Genomic DNA, 19,327 nt, shown 5'->3' with positions numbered 1-19,327 from the left:
TGACTCTTGATGTTTTATGTATTTTGATTCCGGTATCATGGTATGTTGAAGTTTTAAGTTTTAACTTTTCGCAATCGCGACTCATGTTTAGTGCTATTGAGATTTGACTATGTGATGTATTCTAAGAGTTAAGTACGGATAACATTTGAAGCAGTATCTAATGGACATTGAAGCAGTATCTACTGGATGTTTGAAGTAGTATCTATGTCTAGACTCTATGTAGTTCCTAGTATGTATAGGCTGAAAAAGGTTTAAGTCACTATTCTTTTTGTTGTTACAAATGTTACGTACTGGTCACGTATCTTAAAGGCCGATCCGTACAGAGTATGTGTTAGAGTTACATCTCTGGTTGCTTCACACTTCATGTTGTACGGCTAGTACGGTCCGGGTTGGCCACCCATGTCATGCACTTAGCCTAGGGTCACATGTGCACATTGCACATGGTCATTCCTTTTTTTCCATTCACCACACCCACATTGGATGGTTTTAGTACCTTAGGGTATTTTTCCCATGGAGGTCGTGGGGGCCTTGGGGCCTAGTATATATGCTAGGCCCACCCCGCATGTATTCGACATCTTTGTACACTTACGATAGTAGAGAGGTTCCATTGGGAACCCGTTTACCCACTCTCTCTCTATTCCAGCGTTGGCATTTTCTCTCTCTCTCTCTCTCTCTCTCTCTCTCTCTCTCTCTCTCTCTCTCTCTCTCTCTCTCTCTCCATCGCCATTCTCACATGGTATCATCGCTTGGACTGGGAGCACCTTACACCTGCGATTGAGGCATACAAGGCTAGCGCTGAACCTCCTCTTCACTTCTATCGCGAAGAAGCATCAGTTGGAACATCAGCGTTTTTGCCACCAGCGTTTTTTGGACCAGCCCCCCTTGCGTTTTTTCTTGGGATTAACTCCAGCGTTTTTCCCTCATCATCGCATTGGGCAGAGATTAACTCCAGCGTTTTTTTTCTTCATTGGTCCATCTTCCCCCCTCATCGCCACTTGGTGCTTGTGTTATTCAACAACACAGTTGGAGGTTTTATTGTCTGTTGCAGTTGGCTTCAGAGTTCCCCTTCATCCCCTATCACTTACTCCTCATTGCCCCTCATCGGCCGGGCATTTACCTGAGCAATTCCGCAATTTTCAGCTTGCTGCGTTTTTTGCTACTGCTGCGTTTTCAGCGCACACACGAGGTGAGGACATCGATCTTGTCGGTTCTTACGGTACCCTCTTCATCGGGCATTTTCCCCTCTCTTCCGGTGCGATTCTGGACGAGTATTGCTTGCTGTTTTTCTCTCATTTCAGCCTCTTTAGAGCTGAGATACACAGGGATTACTGAACATCCGCTTCTGCAGCGTTTCCATCTTGTTCGGAGATGTACAAGCTTGCTGTTTTTTACTGTTCAGCAGTGATTTTCAGCACCTTAGCAGTTGCTCTTGGGTAGACAGCTTGCCTCACACTTATCCTCTAGCACGGTTGATCACGGTACCCTCACATCGACTTGATCTTTTTGCTTTCTGGGCATACGCTTCCGCACGGAGATTGACGAGACATGGCTGCCCCTGCAGCATATGATTTTACGGTCTTCGCAGAGACCTCCAGCCTGGATAATTCCAACTACAGTGTTTGGAAGACGAAGGTGAAGACCCTGATCACCTACAATGGATTCTGGGATTGGCTTCAGGACAGCACATTGGCTACGAAGCCAGTTCTTACTCCAGGATCTGTTTCACAGGCAGATATTGATTCATGGGTCGACACTGACCGTCGGGTGTACACTTTTCTCCTTATGAACCTCTCTGACACGGTTCTACAGGAAGTTAAAGCGGAGGAGCACGCACACAAGCTTTGGCAACGCATTACGGAATTGTTTGAGGACAAATCAGTCGCCAAGTGTCTTCGGCTAGAGTGGGAGCTTTACCTCCTGCAGTTCAGCCAGTTCAACTCACTTCTGGTGTTGACTCGCAAGATGCTGGAGATCTGGGACGACCTCGTTGCCTCTGGAGGTAGCATGACCACACAGCAAATGGCCAAGCACTTGCTCTTCAAACTCCCTCCTCGATTTGATTCCTACTACCAGGGGATCATACGCTCATGCCCCGCAGCCGCGCCTACCTGGGAAGAGGTTCTTCCCGAGCTCATGCAAATTGAGAGCCACTCCGAGTTTCGGGCCGGAGGAGCTGTTGGCGCGGATGGTGCATTGCTGGCTAAGGGCAAGGACAAGGGAAAGAAGGCCTAGACATCAGATTCGGGCGAACCTTCTACGTCGGACGACAAGAAGAAGAAGAAGAAGAAGAACAAAGACATCGAGTGCCATTATTGCAAGAAAAAAAGGCACAAGCAAGCGGAGTGTCGGAAGAAGAAGCGGGACGAGGCTGACAAAGCTAAGAAGAACATAGCTTCCACGGCGGTGACGACTGCCAAGCCATCTGAGGGGATTTCTCTTGTGCTGCTACCGGTGCGGCATTGACTTCTACTCAGTCTGGAGCATGGATTGCGGACAGCGGTGCTACCGTCCACATGACTCCTATGAGGGACTAGTTCAGTTCCCTTACAGCTACGTCAGATCAGACTATCACTCTTGGTGATTCCAACACGGTACCGGTCTTTGGTACAGGCCACATACCCATTTTCAGATCTTCGACTAACCCACGATACAGTGCTTTGGAGGCTTTGTATGTACCTGACTTAGCCTTCAACCTCCTTTCAGTGGCACTTGATTCACAGGGGGCACAAGTACTATTTGGAGGAGGTAAGGTTGTTATCTCCGACTCTGCTACTGGCACAGTGCTAGCCCATGGTGAGCGAGACGGCGCCCTCTTCAAGCTCACAGTACTACTATCACATGGCTCGGTATCTTCTTCATTGTTGCATGCCAGATATGGCCACTTGAACTATTCCTACATGCAGTAGGCATCCAGGGAGTCCTTGGTTGATGGGCTTCCTAGCATTCGCTCTCCTACGGGTGTTTGCACAGCTTGCCAGATGGGCAAGCAACATCGTGAGGCCTTTCCGAAGCAGGCTGAAACCAGAGCTTCGAGACCACTAGCCTTGATCCACATCGACATTTGTGGCCCTCAAGCCACTCCTTCCTTCAGCGGAGCCCTCTACAGGCTGGTGCTAGTGGATGATTTTACGAGGTACACTTGGGTTTACTTCTTGAAACTCAAGTCGGAGTGCCAATCCTACTTCAAGGATTGGAAGACTATGGTGGAGAAGGAGAAGGACTTAAAGGTTGTCTCTCTTCGCTCAGACAACGTAGGTGAGTTCACTTCCAAGGAGTTGGCGTAGATCTGCAAGTCGGAGGGCATACAACGCCAACTGACTACTCCTTACACTCCATCTCAAAATGGAGTGGTCGAGCGGAAGAATCGGACTATTGTTGAGATGGCTCGGACGATGCTCGAGCATGGTTCTCTGGCTCGGGTTTTCTGGGTAGAAGCTTGTTCCACGGCGGTCTACCTTCAGAACAGGTCGCCTATATCAGCAGTAGCATCTATGACCCCTTATCAAGCTTACTATGAGCGCAAGCCCTCTATGGCACACCTACGCGTGTTTGGGTGTCTGGCCTTCGTGCATGTGCCGAAGGAGAAGCGGACAAAGCTGGATCCTAAGTCCAAGAAGATGATCTTCGTTGGATACAGTCAGGAGTCCAGTGGATTGCGCCTTCATGATCCGGTCACCAGGGCCACTACAGTGAGTCGTGATGTTGTCTTTGATGAGCAGTTCATCGGCTCTTCAGAGGGGGCGTCTACATCGGAGCCTTCTACATCGACACCTCTCTCCCTTCCCGCACCAGTCAGGCCTCCACCTCCACCTCCACCACTACCTAGACCTCTACCACAACAACCATTACCTACCTTGGATCATGCTGATTCTGACACCGACTCTTTCCAGTCTGCAGATGATGCTGAGGACCCTCCAGAGGACGTAGCGGCAGCACCTCGGGAGCGACTTGTACCTGGTTGGCTTTTTTCGGCAGTTTCTTCTTCTGGATTGACGGAGTTACCACAGCCGCAGGAGCCTGGGCAACCTAGACGCTCAGCACGCCTTCAGCAGCGAAGGCAGGTATACAAGGGCAACAAGTTCGTGAACTTTGCTCTCATGACGCGGATTTCTTCTGCGGCCCCAGAGCCCTCTTCAGTGAAAGAGGCCCTTGAGTCTAACTCTTGGAAGCGTGCGATGCTTATGGAGCTCGACGCTATTGAGCGGAATGGTACTTGGAAGCTTGTTCCTCGACCTAAGAAGCGGAAGATTGTTGGGACGCGCTGGATCTTCAAGACGAAGTTCAAAGCTGACGGTTCCATCGAGAAGCACAAGGCGAGACTTGTAGCCAAGGGCTATGCACAGCGCCCTGGCGTTGACTTCGACGAGACTTTCGCTCCGACCGCTCGGATGACTACTATACGGATGTTACTCTCATTAGCAGCCCACTACGGTTGGCCTATCTATCAGATGGACGTCAAGAGTGCCTTCCTCAACGGTACTCTTACAGGGGAGATTTATGTTAATCAGCCGCCGGGTTTTGCGAACCTGGCTTCGAGGACTACGCCTGTCGACTGTACAAAGCGCTATACGGCCTGAAGCAGGCTTCCAGGGCCTGGTATCAGAGGATTGATGAGTTTTTCATTAGTCTCGGGCTGAAGTGTACACATGGTGACGCGAACTGCTATGTAGCATCAGAGGGCAGTTTGGTTGCTATTGTTATTGTATATGTTGATGACTTGATCTTTTCAGGTTCTTGGATAATCAGGATCCGCTCCATCATGCAGTCTTTGGAAAAGACATTTGAGATGACGGATTTGGGCTTGCTACACTTCTTCATGGGTTTTGAGATTTACCAGACACCGCACGGCATCTTCTTCTCTCAGCGGAAGTATGCTACGGATATACTTGACCGACACAGAATGGGACAGTGCAGATCTATTGGCACTCCACTTGAGCCCGGGGAGAACCTTTCTATCCATGATCCCTCAGCTCGGGTTGACCAGACACAGTACTGCAATGTCGTAGGCTGTTTAGTGTGGCTTACCTATTCACGCCGAGACATCTGCTACGCTGTTTCCATACTCAGTTCTTTTTCCTCCAAGCCTCGGCAACGACACTGGAAGTGTGCTCTTCGTACGATGAGGTACATTTCTGGCACGGTTGATCTGGGGATCTTCTTCGTTGCTCAGGCGGTTCCACACTTCGTGGATGGTGCGATTCGGATTGGGCTGGCAATCCCGACACTTGGCGCTCGACTACTGGAGTCGTTTTCACACTCGGCTCAGGACCTATCTCATGGAGCAGCAAGAGGCAACCTACCGTTGCGCTCTCATCTATAGAGGCGGAGTACCGCGCAGCTTGCTACGCTGCGTGCGAGGGCATTTGGCTACGGAGACTTCTGGTGGAGCTGGGGTTCCCACAGACTGCAGCGACACTTCTTTCTTGCGACAACCAGAGTTGGATCGCCATCGCCAAGAATCCGGTCTTCCATGGGAGGACCAAGCACATTGAGGTGCAGTATCACTATGTACGCGAGAGGATTCTGGCTGGAGATTTGCGATTGGAGTACGTCCGTACGGCGGACAATGCTGCAGACATCTTCACCAAGGCTGTTTCCCAGCAGACTTTGGCTTCTATTCACCGCATTCTTTCTGTTTGCTCAGCATCCGGTGCTAAGTGGGGGTGTTAAGAGTTACATCTCCGGCTGCTTCACACTTCATGTTGTACGGCTAGTATGGTCCGGGTTGGCCACCCATGTCATGCACTTAGCCTAGGGTCACATGTGCACATTGCACATGGTCATTCCTTTTTTCCATTCACCACACCCACATTGGATGGTTTTACAACCTTAGGGTATTTTTCCCATGGAGGTCGTGGGGGCCTTGGGGCCTAGTATATATGCTAGGCCCACCCCACATGTATTCGACATCTTTGTACACTTGCGATAGTAGAGAGGTTCCATTGGGAACCGTTTACCCACTCTCTCTCTATTCCAGCGTTGGCACTCTCTCTCTCTCTCTCTCTCTCTCTCTCTCTCTCTCCATCGCCATTCTCACAGTACGTACCTTACGTACTGATTACGTACCGTACACTCCGTATCTTTCCACCTTGATCCCTTTTCCTAGACATGACATATTGTACGTTGATCACGTTTCATTCATGAATGAGCACGAATATATGCGGATTTTTCATGAAAAGTTGAAAAGTATGCATTCAAGGAAGTCATATTCCATGTCTCTTCCTTGGCATGACACATTCGTAGAACGAGCACATGAAAGAATGAGCACCAAGCGTGTGCATTTCCGTTGTGAATTGCCACAGTTGATTGCTCTCGATCATAAGAGAACGATTCGATCTCATTGTTTGTGCGTGTGTGGTGAACGAGTTGGCACTCCGTCTCTTTGTTCATCTACATTGCATGCACCGTCTTTGAGGAAGACAAGATTTTTTCCAGTCACTTTACATGGAATAGGTATGTTCATGTTTTTGTGTTGGAAGTGGTTTCAGGAATTTTTAGCCATGGAGATTCTTGAAGAAGGAAGAAGTAGGACTCTAGATGAAGTTGGAAGCATCGAAGGAGCCACAGAAGACTTTGTGTCGCTTTCGGCACGGCCCAAAGAAGCAAGCTTTGCAGACCTTTATGAAGTTCAAGTACTGCACGACCCACACATCAGAGTGGGTCGGCGAAGAGTCCCTTCCAGGATTCCGGATGCTATTGGCGATCTCCCTTGATGCCATACAGTTCGGTACCAGTACCTCACTTTGAAAAGGAGGGGATGTCACGTGACACATTCAACCCTATGTGTCCGTGGACAAGCTACATCATCATCAGGGTTCAATCAATTCAGTCAGTCTAGATTTAGAAGTGATCTGGCACTTTTGTGAGTCTATTCTCTAGACCGTGCTGGCCCAGTCACTTAGTGTAGATGCATATCCTCTGGTTGCACACAGCATGATCATAAGCATTCCCATCAGAATCCTTCAGGGGAATTTTTCAGTGTATTTAGCCTATTTTTCCTATTTTTACATTTTTCACTTATTATTTTTAAGTGACTTTTGTTGGAAAGTAGGTAGGGCAAATTGAGTAAGTTTGTATATAAGCAAACCTAGGCTAGCACTAAATGGCAGAAGAGGCAACAGAAGCCGAGCTCAGCAGGCAACTTCTCAAGCAAGAGCTTGGTGGTTTTCCCCTCCAAGCTTCAAGGATACTGAGTTGACAGTATTCTGTTGGATGACTTTATAAAATGGAATTCTTGATTATGATACTGATTTGTTCTTGACTTTCTTTGGAGTGCAGGAACTGATAGACGAAATGATTGTAACATTTGGGTCTTATTCATGGTTGCAATAGGGGTTAGTTAATCGGACATCGATGAGGTCCTGATTGGATCTAGATGTGATTGCTAGCTACATTGCCGATAAATCATGGTCTATGATCCGAATGAATGTTGAATGTCATGTGATGTCCTGTGATGTCGTGTGATGTGACTCTCAATTGGTACATGTGCTAGATGTGTGTTCCTAGTACGTAGGTACTAACAGTCAGTGTCTGCTAAGACGGTTTATGGCCTCTGTCTGTTTTGCAGGCGTAATCGAGGGCGATTACAATGCTTTCAAGAGGGGGGTATGTCACAAAGTGACGACGTGTCTGCCTGGGAGGCGAGCTGCCGAAAACCCTAATTCTGCAAATCCTAACCCTAAAACCTGCAAACCCTAAAATTTGCCAGAAACCCTAACCCTAACCCTAATCCTAGTAGCAGGCTGAAAATCTGAAAATTGCACTGGTAGTTGCTTTTGCGTCAATTGCTTTTCCTACCAATTTGAGAAGATAGAGAAAGAGTTTGCTCAAGTGAGTTTGATAAAGAGAAAAAGGAGTCTTTGCTTTTAGGCTTTTTGATCTGAAGCTTTTGGGGCTCTGCTTTTAGCAACCCTTGTAAACTTCAAATAGGTGGTTTGGGCACACACCCTGTAGAGCATCTGGTCGCAGAGTCTGAGAGTGAAACCCCAACCGCTCTCTTGTACTTTGATCATTGATTAATACATAAAGAAATACCGAAAGGGGTGCCAGTCTTTGGGGCCAATATCTCTAGGCACGGAACTTCGCCGGGCCAGTGCAAATCTATTGTGATCTGTGAATTGTTTTGGAGTGGTTATTTGGTGCTGTTGTGATTGATTCTTAACTTGGAGTGTCCAAGTCTGTTACACAACGTTTTTGGACAGTAGATAAAAGATTGCAGAATTCAGCCCTTAAGTCGGTGTCGCCATCCCCGTCGTCATCGTCGACATAGCCTAGACTTGCATCAGTCACATGCATTGTGCAATCAATAGTAGACCACTCTCGCCATCGAGAGTGGGGCCTTCGGAGGAGGGTTTTACAACGTCTCTGGTGTCATATCTCTCTTCTCTCTCTATCTCTCAGTCTCATACACTTGCACGCGCAGTGTCCACTCACTTTGTTCGTGATCATTGCACACGGAAGGTTCTCCCTTCCATAAGAACAAAAGGAACCTTGAGCACAGTTCTGAGCACTCATCTTGAGAAAGAACAACATTCATTCTGCTGCACCTAAAATTGGTATGAGAGCTTTGGCAGTGTTCTGTATCACTCAAGGAGAGAACCACAAGAATCACAAGAATTTTTTTTTGCTTGTTGCGGTCGCACGTAATCCAAGTCCTCTTGGGCGTGTCGATTCCTAATCGTGTTTTTGAAGAGTGACAGGAAACCCAAGAAAGAAGGGCTTGTCAGCCTCCCCTTGTGCCTCTTTTCACTCATTGAGAGCGGACCGTGCACTTAGCGGCCCGCCAATTGACGTGAGGTGGGAAAAAGCAACCTTGGTGTGAGCGCAAGGCCGCCAAGGGGTGCGCCTGCGGAAAAGACTCGGGTGAAGAGAAGATCCTTCTCTAACACAGATTGCAAGCAAAAGAAGACCCTCAAGAATCCCAAGACCCGCAAGAACCTCAAGAACTCAAGAACCCCAAGAACCAAGACCCCCAAGAACCCAAGTTCCTCGTGAACTTAAGAACCCAAGACCACAAGAACCCACAAGAATCCACGACTTCAGTGGATGGTCATCACTCGAAGCGGAATGGATACTTCTCTGGAGGTGATGAGCATGACAGAGGCGAAGAAGAATTTTCCCCACCAGGAGGTTTTTCCGACCCTCCCCCTTTCCCATCTACGCCAAGGATTGCACTAACTCCTATGGAGGCTTTGAAGCAGTTGTTTCTGGAAAGAAAGTTAGAACGCGAAGAAAGAGAAGCAGAAAGAAAGGCCTACGAATAAGAAATGGCAGCCATAGATCGTGAATACGAAGAAAGCATGGCAGCCATAGAGCGTAAGTACGACTTGGAAGCCAAAGAAAGACAAGCCAAATTGGATCGCAAGATCAAAGAAAGTCAAGCAGAATTTGATCGCGAGAACAAAGCCATCAAAGAAAAGAGCGACCAGCACATGAAAGAATTCTTGCGACTCTTTTCTCAAGTTCAGGCACAGATGCAAGAGATTCGGAAAAAGGAGACTCTCAATCTCTTCTTCTCCAAAGCAAGACAGACATGATTTGCATGATGATTTGAATGATAACGATGAGCATAATGATTTGGATGACAATGACAAGCATGATGATTTGCATGATCAAGATGTGATTTCTCACAAGCATGATGAGTTGCGTGAAGATGATGTGATTTTTCACAAGGATGATGTGTTAATTGATGCTTTTTCTAGCGAAGCTAACCTCGTTGCAGATTCGATCAGTCACGAAGAATCGATCTTGCTCTCGAGCCTAGGTCCAAAGAACCCCTTCAAGAAGAACCGATCTTGGCTCTCGAGCCTCGGTCCAAAGAACCCTTACTGGAAGTATTATGTGTTCGCATGATTAGTACGCACGCATTGTACGAGTGTTTCATTCGTGATCGTTTCCTGTATTTTAGTCAGCGTCTTTATGTGATCCCTTTTCCTAGGCATGACATATTATACGTTGCGCACGTTTCACTCATGAAGGAGCACGAATGTATGCAGATTATTTATGAAAAGCTGAAAATTATGCATTCAAGGACGTCACATTCCATGTCTCTTCCTTGGCATGACACATTTGTAGAAAGAGTGCATGAAAGTATGAGCACCAAGCATGAGCATTTCCGTTGTGAATTGCCACAGTTGATTGCTTTAGATCAAAAGAGAAAGATTCGATCTCATTGTTTGCGTGTGTGTGGTGAACGGTTTGGCATTCCGTCTCTTTGTTCATCCACATTGCATGCACAGTCTATTAGGACGAGAAGATTTTTTCCACTCACTTTACATGAAATAGGTATGTTCATGGTTGTGTTGGAAATGGTTTCAGGAATTTTTAGCCATGGAGACTCTTGAAGAAGAAAGAAGCATGACTCTAGACGAAGTTGAAGCATTGAAGGAGGTACAGAAGACTTTGTCACTTTCGGCGTGGCCCAAAGAAGCAAGCGTTGCAGACCTTTATGAAGTTCAAGTACCGCACGACCCACCCTTTAGAGTGGGCTGGCGAAGATTCCGGATGCTATCGGTGATCTCCCTCGACGCCATACAGTTCGGTACCAGTACCTCACTTTGAAAGGAGGGGATGTCACTTAACACATCCAACCCTATGTGTCCGTGGACAAGCTACAACACGACAAGGGTTCAGTCAGTCCAGTTAGTCTAGGTTTAGAAGTGTTCTGGCACTTTTGTGAGTCTATTCGTAGACCGTGCATGCACAGTCACTTAGTGTAGATGCATATCCTCTGGTTGCACACAACATGATCATAAGCATTCCCATCAGAATCCATCAGAATCCTTCAAGGAGATTTTCCAGTGCATTTAGCCTATTTTACCTATTTTTGACATTTTTCACTTATTATTTTTAAGTGACTTTTGTTGAAAAGTAGGTAGGGCAAATTGAGTGAGTTTGTATATAAGCAAACCTAGACTAGCACTAAATGGCAGAAGAGGCAGCAGGAGCCAAGCTCAACTGACAACTACTTCTCAAGCCAGACCCTTGGTGGACTTTCCTCCAAGCAAAGACATCATCGCCTAGCTTCCCTTCCCTAGCGTTTTTGCATCAAATACTCATCGCCATCCACAGCCTCAGCCTAGTGTTTTCGGCAAGGAGATTATCGCCAGCAAAAGCATCAGCAAACCTAGCGTTTTTCCCAACCTAGCGTTTCCAGATTTGCACAATGAACCATGGCGATTTTCAGCAATGAAGAACTGCAGATTCAGCCCTAAAAGACCATAAGTTTCAGCCCTAAAGAACATCAGCTTTCAGCCCTAAGACCTGCAGAATTTCAGCGACAAAGATCAGCAGAATCAGCCCCAAAACCAGCGTTTTTGGATTTGTAGCAGATTTCAGCCCATAGCGATTTTGGACAGCAGATAAAAGATTGCAGATTTCAGCCCTGAGGTCGGTGTCGCCATCCCCGTCGTCATCGTCAACATAGCCTAGACTTGGATCAGTCACATGCATTCACTTTGTACCATATTGTGCAATCAATAGTAGACCACTATCGCCATCGAGAGTGGGGCCTTCGGAGGAGGGTTTTACAACGTCTCTGGTGTCGTATCTCTCTTCTCTCTCTATCTCTCAGTCTCATACACTTGCACGCACAATGTCCACTCACTTTGTTCATGATCATAGCACTCTCATTAAGAACGGAAGGTTCTCCCTTCCATAAGAACAAAAGGAACCTTGAGCACAGTTCGGAGCACTCATCTTGAGAAAGAACAACATTCATTCCGCTGCACCTTAGAGACGATGCAACAAAGATATGCTAAATTTTGCGAAGGACCCGAAATTTGCAAAATTTATGACTCGGACCTCCTTCGACGAGGTGCATTCACAATGGCGGCAAACCACAAAACCACCCCTCAAACCGGCACTCAAGAAACCTCCTTCTCCAAGGATGTTTATAGAGCAAGAATTAGAAGAGGTGGTTGATGCACGGATTTCTCAGCTTTTTGACGCGCAGAACAAAGCCGAAAAGCGCGACAAAAAGAAGAAGAAAGGCACTGACTTCCCGGGTTATTTGGTTGCTAGTCTACATTTGCCTCGGTAAGAAAGTAGAAGAAGTATGTGCGATTTGAAGAAGTACCCAATTCTTCTTCTTCTTCTTCTTCTGTTGATAGTTCTTCTAGCTCCTCTGACTTGAGCGAAGAAGACAAAAAAGGGAAAAAGCGAAGCAAAAAGCAAAGCTTCGGAAAGGGCTAGAAAAAGACAAAGAAGTCTAAATCTCGCCCAGTTGTTGACTTGTTGACAGTTCTACAGAGGACTTGTCTTCGGATAGTTCGGACTGTGACGACAGTAGCTTTTATGCAAAGAAGAAGAATTTTTATAAAGCCAAGGAGGATAAAAGCAAGAAAGTCCGAGAGTTTAAAGAAGGTGGAAAGTGTCAATTAAATTTGACACGTTTTCGGAATATCGAGATGCTTCGAAGGCTTTGGCCTTCATACAGAAGTTTGACATAGCTTTCTCTGGAGGGCGTTAATCAGAGCACTCCAAGATTCGGAAGGCTACCTCTTACTTCAAGGGAAATGCTCGAATTTGGTGGTCCACGCTTCTATTGTAACAAGACAGCGCCAGTTAAATGACTGAAATTTAAAAGGCTTTTTATTTCTTCTTGGTTAACTTGGGAGTACGAACGTGACATACGAACTGCTTGGAACCATCTTTGGATGACCAAGAAGGATACATTGGACACATATTGCGAGAGATTTTGGAGCTTTTTTCTACCAGTCTCTTTATTTAAGAAGATCTCGTTCAAAGAACATATTGAGTGGTTCACCTTGGGACTTCCTACAGAGATCTGAGATCATTGCTTAGAGCAAAATCAGATTCCATTCAGGAACTGATGAGTCATGCGAAACGGGGTTTTGCCATTTATTCAGGCAGTTTGACCTACCCCACAAATGAAATCATGACCCAAAGGACCGAACAGACTTCGAATAATGAAAGTAGAAAGAGGAAGAGCAACCCAGGAAAGAAAGAAAAGGATGCACGGCCCAAGCTCACTCTTTGAGAGAGAGCTCTCTTCAAAGAGGGGAAGTGCTTTGGATGCGGGGAAACGGGGCACATCTCTGTGAAGTGGCCTAGAAAGGCAGCGAAAGAACAGAACGACAAGGATGAAGACAGGCTTGAAGGTTCGAAAGCAGCTGAGGAACGTGGACGAAAAGGCAAGATGAAAGCAGGACTGGTTCCAGATTGCATGGGTACTGACCCAAGCACGATTGACGAGAGTACAAAACTTTGCTGAGCTTGGGGCAAAGTGAAAGACCAAGAAGCCCTTATCTTCTTTGATGGAGGAGCCAAGGCCAACTTCATTTCACCTGAATTGGCGGCACGGCTCGTGATCACACCCGATCGGATGGGACCACTAGCAGAGGCAGTTCTAGCGGCACCCGATAGGGACGTAGCCATTACACCTGTCATTGGCAAACTTCGGTTGCATTGTCAGGGGTATTTGGGGCATGAGGACTTCTACATAATGCCCTTGGAAGGTTGTGATGTCCTCTTGGGAATTCCCTGTGTCACAAGACGGGCACGACGTGCCAATAGAAAAGAACAGATTGAATAACTTTAAGCACTTCAAATAACAACTGAAAGAGAGAGAGACAACACGCGACACGGAGTGGCGGAATTCCACCCAAGAGAGTATTGGCCCCAATCCTTGGCGCCCCTTTCGGTATTTCTTTATATTGCATCAACACAGTACAAGCCGGTACTCCAGACTCTGCACCTTCTCCAGGAAGCATGGCAGAGAATGAGCCCTAACCTCATATTTAAAGGCCCTTGGCCTGAAAAGCAGTTACAGTAAAAAGCCTTTAAAACTCAAAAGCTTCTGGTCCAAAAGCAAAGCCAAAAAGCTGCTAGTGTAAATCACGGAAATCCGTACAGCTTGCCATGTCATCAGCCAGCGCAAATTTTGGAAATCTGCCTACTGTCCTTAGGGTTAGGGTTCGGACATGCAGACTTCACTGTGAAGTTTTCGTCCGAGTTACGACCAATTGATTTTGTGCTAATTCTTTCTATCTTTTGTGGTGCGTATGCCCTATCAACTACCTCTCATTTTGTGCTAATTTTTCCGTTTTAATGCTTCTTTAATTGCTAGGCTTCATTATGGCTGAGTCTGCCCTTGATCTCCGGAGTCATGACAGAAACTCAGTACGTTGAACTTTGTGTTGATGTATGCTCCTGTGTGTGTGTGGTGTTGTGTTTGGGAGCATATGTTAGTACCTAGTTCTACACCCGCTATTGGGCACTGATGACGTTAGTGGGGATGTCGTGGTATTTAGTCAATACTATGCATGATGGAGCTGATGGTTATATTGTCTTGTGGGTGACTACCATGGGTCTATACCTTGCACTTTTCTTTATGGGTGAATCTGGGCTTATCCTGGATTCATCTAGGTATACTGTCTCTATGCATACGTGTCCATGCCCGTCATGACCGGACAACACAGCCTAACCCTAGCCAATGTGCAGATCCCGGCTGAGAGGCCTTAAACCCTAGCAAGAGGAGCAGAGACAAAAGAAGAAGAAGTTCCCACCAACTTACCGATCCTCGCTGAGTGGCCCAATGATGAAAGTCTTGTCAACTTATTGCACCCCATCCGACGGGTCCTAAAAGTAAAGCGAGCGCGTGCGCACACACACACACACTGAGAATCCTCCTCAACATCAGCCTCCTTCTCCTCCTCCTCCTCCTCCTCGTGGCTCTCCTCACTAGATGTGGAGGAAGATGATGCTGGATCTACTGCTGCACTGGAACATTAGACATCTGCCCTTGACCTTTTTTCGGGAAAAGTTTCTTTCAGTCAAGAAACTCCTATTCTTCCGGTTTGAAACTCCCAAGAAACTCTGTTCAGTTTCTTGGGGCAAGCAACGCCGTTTCGTGTCATTATGCAATTCAGTCCCGTGAACAGTAGCATGGCTGCCCCAATCCTATTCGAGGGGTCCTCCAACATGTTGACATCCACCCTAATGCACCATTGTTTTGCGTGAGACAAGGAATCCACAATCTATGACCAAAAAATAGCCCGTGCACTCGCATGGTTGGGCGCATGAATGTTCAAGAAGCCCACAAGGCTACCTTGAACCTGCATGGTGACCCACTGGGCCCTGCTCTGCACAATAATACCTCTGTCCAGGATGGCCTGCTGCCATGAGTCCGCAATAGTTATACATACACCTCTCCGGCCCAAAATTGCAGACCAAAAGGTCTCATAACGGCCACTCAAGATCTGTCCACAAGGCCGAATATGGCTCTCACAAAGGTGGTGCTCGTGAAGCATAAGAATACCTATAGTGGCACCCACAAGGCATCTCTGTAGCTCCTGTCGCAAACGACCCCTCTGGCGTAGAAACTTGGGTCCACCTAGACCCTGTACATTCCATGAGACAATGCTCATTGGAATCGTGAGAGAAAACCGTTGCTGTCGCGGCAGCCAACGTCGCAATCTTCGAGGCCCGCTTGGTTGGGGAGTAATCCTCATCCAAGTGACCCCGAGAGAGGCGTTTTTGAAGTAACTGTCCAACCGATGCCCAAGAGGAGCGTGCAGTCCTTAGGGCTACATCCTTTGCCCAGGAATCCTCATGTACAAAGGAGCTTTGTAGGTCTCTGCAAAAAAGTATATCACAATGTGTCTGCAAGAGGCGGCGTCACACTGCTATTTGATGGATGAGTTGCGTACTAAGTTAATATAGTCTCTACAGCAAAATCAATCTTTGGGTCATGTTAGTTTTGATTACTAGGCATATTATGACTTCTGATGCAAAGTTGTTTACCTTGGCAATCAATGTGAATTTATTGACTTGTTTTTTCTGTTTGTGCAGTATGTGCATTCTTTGCAGAAAAAATACTCTCTTGGCTCGTTTGATCTTCTTGGTCATACAGCACCAGTCCAGGCAGCATCACTTCTACTAACTGGACCTCTTATTGACTTTTGGCTTACAAGCAAAAAGGTGTATGAGTATGATTTCAGTGTCCCCTCATTGGTAAGAACATGTTTGAAAGAGATTTTAAGCTTGATATGTGTGCGTGAGAGTGAAGTGCATTCTTTTATGTGTGCTAGTGCATGTGTCTGTGTGTATGAAGTAGCCTTGTTCATATTCATTTTGGATCCACAAGCAACTGACGGAGCTTTGTATTTGCATTGATGCAGTTCTTTATGGTCTTCTCATGTGTAATTGCTGTGGGAACCAACTTAAGTCAATTTATTTGCATCGGAAGGTTTACAGCAGTCTCATTTCAGGTGTTGGGACACATGAAGACTGTCCTAGTGTTAATTTTGGGTTTCTTCCTTTTTGGAAAGGAAGGCCTGAATCTTCAGGTTGTGTTAGGCATGCTACTGGCTATTGTTGGGATGGTGTGGTATGGCAATGCATCCTCTAAGCCTGGAGGAAAAGAGCGACGAGTCTATTCTGTAATTACCGACAAGGCTCAAAGGGGTCAAGGAGGCTCCTTGGAGAATGGAGACATTGATGACAAAGTGTAGTGTCTGGATTGGAGCTGAACGGCTTGGATAATGCAAAACAGTCTGCAAGTTTCGTGAGTGTGGGTATGCAAATGAGCCGCAACCCTGAATGCCCACTCTGCTTCTATGTGTGATTTGATCTAGCTCCTAATCACATTGAAGCTATTACTCCTTTGGCCCTTTCAATATTGATCAATCCAATGTGGCCAGGGAGTTATGTTTGAACTGTTTTGCTTCTCAATATTCAAAATTCCAAGCTTGCATTGATACCGATATACGGGTTAATTTTGGGCATTGAGACCGGTCTTTGATTTATCTCATCTGGAAGAGCGGTTCTGGTGGAAACCACATCTTGTCGGGTTTGCATTGGATCATGATTACTTGATAATCAATAAACCATTTATGAGGATTTAAGATTTGGGTCACATGTATTTAGATCTCAGACACTTCAAAATATTTTCGAGCCTCGTTGAATTCCTGAAATAAAGCCAGCTAAGCTTTCTGTTAACCGTTGTTAGGATGCAAATTCAAGGGCTTGTGAAAGATAAATCAGGCTGTTGATTTGTGTTGGTTTTCTTTTGCTTGCATTCATTAAGTTACATTGTGGCTCTTGATGAACCTTATTCAAGAGTGCTAAGTTTTGCCGCAATCAATCACTTCGCTTAACATATGGAAAGCGAATGGTGATGTTAGTGACTGTGTAGGTCCCACTGGCAGCATCTCAAGCTCTTGCTCCCGAAGAAGATGCAAAGTGATTTATGGGAGTGCTATTTGTGGCTTTGCCCCTGCTACTACTAGGTTTCAAGAGTGAAGCTTTAAAGATCCGTGTGGGGAGATGTGAGGACTTGAGGAATTGGCATGTGTTTTATTCGAGGTGTGTTGCATTTACTTGAAGTCAAAATTAGAGAAAGTAGTGGTGGATGTAGTCATATTTAGGTGTACAACTCGAGGAAGGTGTGTAGGCCTCACTTGAGTCTAATGGGCAATCTTTTAGCTAGTGCGAACCAAATCATTTTGAGCACAAGATTAGTGTAGCTTGTGGGTCTCTTACTAGCTCTCTAGCTATGCCATTACTTGTGTTGGCATTAGCGCTAGGCTTGTCCTCTTCATGGTACACCCGAGTTGGCACTAGAGGTAGCTCCTCGCCTTTGCTCGCCCAGGTTGAAGCCTCATAGTATTCGGTGCAGTGATTGTAGGTACTTTCTATTTGGAAAAGTACTTTCACATAAATGATAACCTGTGCCTGCCATCTAAAGTACTGTGCGACAAACATGTTACACATGACATCCATGTGGAAAAGTGTTGCCCTTAATGTACGTAATGGCATCTATATGAGAGAATTTTTTTCTTGTATGCGAGACATTTTCTCTACACATTCACACTTTAATTAATATGAGAAGAAAATTAAGGGCCTCTCAACTTCAAAGTGTCAATAGTATTAACACAATCACACTAGGTGCACTTTGTTATCCAATATTTAGCGAAGTTGCCAAGACTAAAGTCTTATTCTTGTTCATCCAAGAGGTGATACACTATGAAGCAAATTTTTCCGTTCGAGCTGGTACTATCATCGGAATATTCAAAACATGTGCCCCTTACGGATGACTTGATTCCATAATTGATTGCATGCGTTACGCTTTATTTGTGACTGTGTAAGATGCTAGAAAGTTCCAATAAGTTGTTGATACATTTGTTGAACCCTCAAAACACGACCTTCATCATACTTGCTTAGCTTCCCATGTGATCAAAGAGGAGTTGAGAAAGTTCAATATTTTCTTCATATATAGCTACTTCACAAACTTCGATTGAGGGTGAACATGAAAGGATGACATTGGGATTGTCTCATTGTAAGATAGCAATGGGAAAGCCCAAGATGTTCCACTTCAAATTGAAGCAAGGGTTATCCTCTTTACGACATTAAGGTAGGCCCTATTATACCTTCTAGCAATTAGAGCATCATCATAAAGGATGGTAAGGCTAGTGAGAAAGTCTTTCTCAAAAATAGAATACCATCTACATGTAAGTAGCAAAAGCTGCATCTTATGAGACTTTGTGTAACTTGTGACTTGAAAGGCAGAGTAGCTCCTTAAGAAGACACCTTATCTACATTTTTAGCTTCAACAAATCATGGAGATCTCTTGTTCTCTTTGAGGTCACCCTTTAAAGATACTACTTTCATTGCTTAAGTAATGCTAGCACACACATAGTAGTCATCTTGTCAGCTACCTATAAAAAAGACAACTACTTCATAGGCAATATGTACTTTTTTAGCATTGACTATGCTGCGAAGTCTAGCTGTTTTAGAGTAAAATGAATTAAAGTCTTCCTCTGTGGTGGCTTTCTAATGAAGAATCGTTGCAAAAGTTGAGGATAAGTGATTTTTGTCTCATGAAGATTAGATGTTAACAGTAAGGTTGAGGTAGCTTTACGAGCTTGGGCTTGAAGATTGCAAAGGACAAGGGAAGCCGGTGCTAAGGACTACAGAGGCCGGAGGAAAGAGCAAGTAGCAAGAAGAGAAAGACTATGCCCTCACTTGTGCTCTCCTTTGCAAACAACTTATTGCCAACAACTTAGATTCTCTCACTTTCGCTCTCAGTCACAAAGAACTTAAAGGGTGCACAATGCCTGTTTGCATCAATTTTTATAATCAGATTTGAAATTCATTGTGTAGTAAGTTTATCTATGAGATAGAGCACACGGAGTGGGTGTCGTCAATCATGGTAGTACGTAAAAAAAAAGGCAAATTGCAAGTGTGTGAATCTCAAGCAGATAAACGCTTACCCATCACAAATCATGTGGTTGAGAGAGTCACGAGCAAGGAAGCTTACAACTTTCTTGATGGATTTTCAAGCTACAATCAACTCACAATAAGC

General features: G+C 45.7%; 1 protein-coding gene across 1 annotated transcript in view; it reads left to right on the top strand.

The window, feature by feature from the left end:
• Positions 1-16,962, top strand: part of LOC147452984 (UDP-rhamnose/UDP-galactose transporter 4-like) — a 38,977-nt gene extending 22,015 nt beyond the window's left edge. The window contains exons 4-5 of the mRNA XM_086518535.1: positions 15,814-15,975; positions 16,143-16,962. Of these exons, the coding sequence (XP_086374661.1) occupies positions 15,814-15,975; positions 16,143-16,475 (495 nt within the window). The 3' untranslated portion in view covers positions 16,476-16,962. The remainder of the gene's footprint in view (positions 1-15,813; positions 15,976-16,142) is intronic.
• The last annotated feature ends 2,365 nt before the right edge of the window (positions 16,963-19,327 follow it).

The sequence above is a fragment of the Adiantum capillus-veneris genome, chromosome 8 (genome assembly GCF_014529385.1).
Source record: "Adiantum capillus-veneris isolate H3 chromosome 8, ASM1452938v2, whole genome shotgun sequence".
Lineage (NCBI taxonomy): Eukaryota > Viridiplantae > Streptophyta > Polypodiopsida > Polypodiales > Pteridaceae > Adiantum > Adiantum capillus-veneris.
This window is presented reverse-complemented; position numbering and strand designations above follow the sequence as displayed.